Source organism: Corvus brachyrhynchos, unplaced genomic scaffold, assembly GCF_000691975.1.
Source record: "Corvus brachyrhynchos isolate BGI_N302 unplaced genomic scaffold, ASM69197v1 scaffold4, whole genome shotgun sequence".
Lineage (NCBI taxonomy): Eukaryota > Metazoa > Chordata > Aves > Passeriformes > Corvidae > Corvus > Corvus brachyrhynchos.
Genome location: NW_008237878.1, coordinates 1,994,236 through 2,000,209, shown reverse-complemented (window position 1 = coordinate 2,000,209; position 5,974 = coordinate 1,994,236). Strand labels below are relative to the sequence as shown.

At 40.3% G+C, this 5,974-nt stretch overlaps 1 protein-coding gene across 1 annotated transcript in view; it reads right to left on the bottom strand.

Annotated features, from left to right (window-relative positions):
* Nucleotides 1–5,974, bottom strand: part of PBRM1 (polybromo 1) — a 54,022-nt gene that overhangs the window by 14,444 nt on the left and 33,604 nt on the right. The window contains 3 exon segments of the mRNA XM_017732364.1: nt 1,259–1,460; nt 3,876–4,086; nt 5,273–5,456. Of these exon segments, the coding sequence (XP_017587853.1) occupies nt 1,259–1,460; nt 3,876–4,086; nt 5,273–5,456 (597 nt within the window).

The following is a 5,974-nucleotide window of genomic DNA, read 5'->3' as shown; positions in this document are numbered from 1 at the left end:
CCTGCTGAAGGATGAGGCTGTAAAGGAGGGATCTGCCAATAAAAAGATCATACATGCACCTAGAAGGGTGTAAAAGGAAGCAACTACAGAAGGCCCCAGTACTCTCACAAAGAAAGAGCGTTACCGTTTCCCTTCGCAGCATCTGCAAAGCAAACTTGCACAGAGCAAAGAGTGCTGTGTTACCCTCCAGAACTGCAAAGAGCTGCTACTGAAAATTCAGAAAGGACTGAAGTGGCTGAGAGTGGACAGTGACAGCATGCAAGCTTCCAGCCTCAAGATCAAAGCTGCCTTTAAGTTACGAGTGTGCGGAAAACCTATCAAATCTCATTTTCAAAGTTGTAACTTAATTGGGCCATAACTTTCCAGGGTGTTGAAATGTTCCTATCCAAAGGAGCATTTTCTTTCAATAAAATTGCATCAATACAGTAGTTAATAGTGTTGACATGCTATTAACTAGAGAAATAACTATGGATGTTAAACCCATGTATTTGGCTTGGGTAAGGGCTGGCTGTTAAAGATCAGCTGTGTTTTATTTTAATCAAATAAAAGTTAAAACACTATGACTATTTATCAGAAGGGAGGGAAGGAATGGAAGGAAAGGAGGGAGGGAAGAAAAGGAGGGAGGCAAAGAAAGGAAAGTAGGGAAGGAATCAAGGAAAAGAAGGGAGGAAAGGGACAAAAGATATGTCTAAAGTATCTCATGATTATGAAATATTCCTAGGCTTACTTCAGGATATGAAATCTCTCAATAAAATCAGTTACAACAGTTGATTAATACTGTACTGAACAGTAAGTCATATTTACAGTACAGTACAAGCCTCTTAGGACTCTAAGTACTGTTAATAATGAACTTTTCCCCACTCCCCTATAAGCGTTTCTTACCTGCTGCTACAGCTCTCAAGAGCTTCTTGTCCAAAATTCCCCCCAGTCCTTAAGGAAACATTCACAAAATATTTTTCCAACTGACTTCTAGCCCAGGGGCTTCATGCCCCCTTACTTCTAACTTGTCCCCATTTTCTTGGTCTTTGTTAATTTGGTTATTTGTGGCAAAGACATTTAAATTATCAGTTGTGCTCTACATAACTGAAACATGCTCTTTGCTCCTCTTCAGTCATCTCTCTATGCGAACTTCTCATTAAGGTACGTCCAGAACACAAACATAAATATTTTCTTTTATTAAGCCTGTCATCTGAACAACAGAAAGTGTTGAGAAAGAAAAAAAGGCAGAAAAGAGTTCAGCATCTCAGTTTTTACTTACCTTCATATTCTGCTTTCTTTGTTGCTTCCAAGTTTCTCCATTCAGTTCCTACAAGTCTGCTGAGCTCTCCAAAGGAGTAGTCTGGGTGCTGAGCTTTAATCACAGCTCTCATCTCGCTGCTAAACAAGATGTACCCACTCATGTTGATCTTCCTTTTTGATCCCTCCTTCTTGGTGCTGCCCTTAACAGACTTGGGAGTGGACTGTGAGAAAAAGCAGTTATGACCACAAGTGTACAAAAGAGGAGGCCAGAAGAGAACACAAGGAATTGTGTTATGTCACAGATTTCATCCATTGAGCTGTTCAGAGACATTGCCAACACAAGTTGAGTAAAATATTTTATTTGCCATCACATATTTTAGGAAAATGCTTCCCCACTTCCTCCTCAACCTTTGCAATCCTCACTCTCCCTCCTTCCACCTTCTAAATGCTATTTTGCCTGCCAGACTTTCTTTTCTCTCCAGTGTTCACATCTCTTTATGCAAGTAGCCATTTCTCCCTGAAAAACCGAAGCCCAGTTTATTGTTGATCACTGTTTACCACAAGAGGTTCACATCATGTTCTTATGTTGATGAGTAACAAAAATTCTGCTCCTTTGCTTTTCCTACTACAGATGCTCCTGGTGAGAGCTCCTTGATGTTTTCAGCCATCAAAAAATTAATCTATTCTGACATCTCTATACTGAGATACCACAGCTGGAACCCCTTTTTGAAGGCCCTTCCGCCTGTATTTGTCACAGGAGACCATAATTCATCCATAGTCTGACCAGTAACACCCATAAATGTATCATCACATCAAAACCCTCAAAAGGCCTTTCTCATACCCTAAATGTTACAAATCTGTCACATCTTGAAAAGCGTCATTGTTTCCAAATACCTGGTGGAGGCAAAAAAGAAAACAAAAATATATTCAACTGTTTCCCTCCTCTCCTGAAATTCTGACCATGTTACTGATTCCTTCTACTTGCTGCTTTGACCCCACAGTTCAACACTCTTCTCTCAGCTAAAAACAAAGTTTTAGGGATACCAAGATGCTCATCAATTTAAGCAAGATGAACTGAGGCCCACTTAAATGTGATTCTAAACTGCACTGTACTAACTTGCAAAGTTTTCATTATGAACCTAAAGACAACTTGTGTGGATCAAGTGAAGAAAACTCCACACAGGGTCTGGGATGATACACAGGATACATATAATTCCATCCTGACTTCCTGGGCAAGCCCGCTCTGGCAGATGGAGAGTTCTCGAATCAAAAATAAGGAAATCTAATTCTATATTTGGCCTCTGATACATCTGCAAATAGAGAGCTACAAGTTTACCAGCTGTTCTAGCCTTTATAGTTCTTGCACCAGTTTGGGTAACAGTAATCTCATGGAAAAGCCTACCCACCAGTTTGGAAGGGCAAACAAGACTTTGAGAAACCATAAGAATTCCAAATTTGGTTCTTGCATTCTCTGTTCTTTTACATCTCCCATACACACAGTTTCAAAGGAACAGTCTTTTCCAACGCAATCAGATAACTGCTTATTTAGTTTCAGACTTGCTCAAAGAAGAAATCAAGCAGGACCCCCTTTCTATGCCTTTTCTCAGCCATTTTGTTGAAGAAAAGAATGAAACTGCCCATCTTTTTTTTAGGTACTTTGACTCCATTCACAGCAAATTGCAGCAGGAAAGCATCACCCACCTATCTGTCAAGCCCCACAATACCACATATTCACTTGTCTTGTCTCCTCTCATCCTTAGGTGTTATAAGAGCTCCTTTGTTGGCAGGAGAAAAAAAAAGTTTAAAAGTTCTGGGATTTAATAGTTGCTAGATAAAATTCCATTTCTATTTGGAATACTCTTCAAGAGTTTTCATGTTGCTTTTAAAATTCAGCACATTAAACAAGAGTGGTGAGAAACCTTGCAAGGGAGGATGCACTTGGTGGCTGCCCACATGGCAAACATCACACTTAAACCAGGCAAAAGCTTTCAACTTCAGCAACTCTTTCATGACATCCAAACACATTTCTACCCCGGGGTCACATCCTTGCAGTGTAATGAAGCAGAAATCGACATTGCTGGTCACCAAAGTGTCTGAAACTCCCTCCTGCTCCCAGCAGATCAGTCCCATTGTCTCTTCAAGACTGGCATTAGCTGGGATGTGGGAGTGTGGTGACAGAGGTAAAGGATTTAATCCAGTAGGAAACAAACTTTTTTGGTTAGTTGAATTTCCAGCTAAAGCAGTTCCTCACACCACTTCCACACTCAGTTACACAAATCCCAGGGCTTGTGTAAGAAAGTTTATATTTGAATTTTATATAAAGACCTGATACTTCTGAACAAGTGTCATAGAAAACCTTATTGTTAGAAACAACACTAATATACAGAAATGTATCCTGGGTTTTCCTCAGCTGAATGATTGCCTTTAGAAATATCTTAATGGAATTAAACACTATCATCTGGATATCATATTGGATATGCCAAAACTGTTTTGTGTAATTTATTCCATATACTCATAGACTGAAATATAAATCTTTTGTGTGTATATGATAAAATGTTACGGTTCCTTTCTTCATTTGGATTGGGAAAAGAATGTGGAATATAAAGGTTTAAGGGTTCCTGAAGGAAAATCCTTACCTGTGGTGGAGTATAAGGCATTATATCCAAATCACTGGCTAAGGGGGGCTGAAGCTGAGGCATAGAAGGCGTTTCAGTCATATCACCTTCCTCTTCTCCCATCTCCTCCATGTCCTCATCACCTCCTTCCAACTCAGCAAATTTTGCTTCCAGCTGCTGAATCTTCTTTTCCAGTAGAGGAGATGGTTCTTTCTGAGGAACTATGGGTTTTCTGGAAGGTGGAGGAGGAAGACAAAAAGCAGCTGAGAATACACTCATACCTTACAGGAGAAAGAACTTATTTTTGAAGAGAAAATCAACTTTTCTTCATTTATGATGGAGCAATATAGAAACAATGGTGACTTGAGCTGTGCCTGTGCTTCCTTTCAGAACCCTGAGCAGAACTAATGTTGTGTCTATGGCCAGTGTTTCATTCCAGTCACTTGTTAGAAGGATTTTTTATGAGTTAGAAGGGGATTTCAATACAAATACTTAATTTCTGCAATAGAAGGCAGTTAACACTACATCTTCCTTAGATTTCACATTTTACTTAAGCTAGAACTTAGTATTTTATTTTATTAATATGAATGTTCACCAAAAGATTTTCATGACCCATACTGAGGACTTAAGTATTTTCACAATATCCAAGAGAATGTACCAACTTGATAAAGTAATGACTTTTCTTAAAGTAAGGGGAAGAAAAAGCAAACATCCATAACATAAACAAACATAAAAAGACTGATGCTGTCTGAACTTCCTCCCAAGAGTGCTGAAAGCTGGTTAGCTGAAATTACACCTCTGATTTCTGTGAATGTCCTGGGTCAGGCTGGGATGGGGTTAGTTCCCTGCACAGCAGCTGAGTGGTGCTGTGTTTTGGCTCTGTGAGACAACACTGTGGCTAACACATCCTGTTGTAGGTACATCATCAAGGCCTTTCCTTTTCCCCACTCTGTGCCCCAGCAGGCTGGGGCTGGGCAGTGATTTGGGAGTGGTGACAACCAGGATAGCTAAGCCAAACCAGCCAAGGGGATATTCCATGCTGTGTGACACCATGCCCAGCAATAAAAGCTGGGGGAAGGAGGAGGACAGGGGCACATTCGGGGTTATGGCACTTGTCTTTCCAAGTAACCATCACATGTGCCAAGGCCCTCCTTTCCAGGAAACAACTAAACATCTGCCTGCTGATGGAAAGTAGGGAATTAATTCCTTATTTTGCTCTGTTTGTGCATGTAGCTTTGCTTCACTTTTCCAACTGTCTTTAACTTGAGCCAGGAGTTTTTCTTTCTTCTGCCCTTTAGATTCTCTCCCCTACTCCACTGTGGGGCAGTGACCAAGAGGCTGGGTGGGGGCTTAGCTGCCAGTCCACCACAATCCAAAACAGTGTTCATGTGACCCCCTCATTCCCCTCACATTTTTACCTAAAATAGTATATTTCATCATCTACAACTTTCGCAGAGAGTGAAAACCTCTTCAACCCTTTGAATTTCTTCATTTGTTTGTCGCTTTCGTTGTAGCGGCTCTCGCAAAGAAAAACATCATTTTCAGAGATTTCTGTTGGTCTGCAGGAGAGGAAGTCTTTGAATGACAGAACGACACACTTTCCTGCAGAAATGAAAGAGCTGGGTAAGAAGGCAGCCACACTTGCAGGCTTTTTGTTGAAAGTGTGGAAAGTCCATTTTTTTGCCTGTCTTGTAAGCCTGAAGATTCCTGGCATTTGGCACAACTACAGAAAATACATCGATTGATATTCCAACCAAATGATGCCACTCACAAGAAACCTACAGCAACTTAATGCAGCTTTTGGATGTTTTTAAAGAACTAGAGAACCCACAAAAATAACAAACCCCCATGATCGCTGTCAGTTACTGTATTTATCACAGCATCATAACTCCAAAACAAAGTACACAGCCATCATCTTGTGCAACAAATCAGATTTCAACCTCCTACTCCTCCTTTCAGCTTCCCAGGTAATATGTACTGGAGTAATTATATTAATAAGCAAGAATAGTGGAGTTTTCTGTTCTCTGGCTGCAAACAATGTTCACTTTTATATCATACATGCAATTCCCTTATTGTAAAAAAGCTTTGTTATAGTGAAAATTCTCACCAGAGGTCCCATA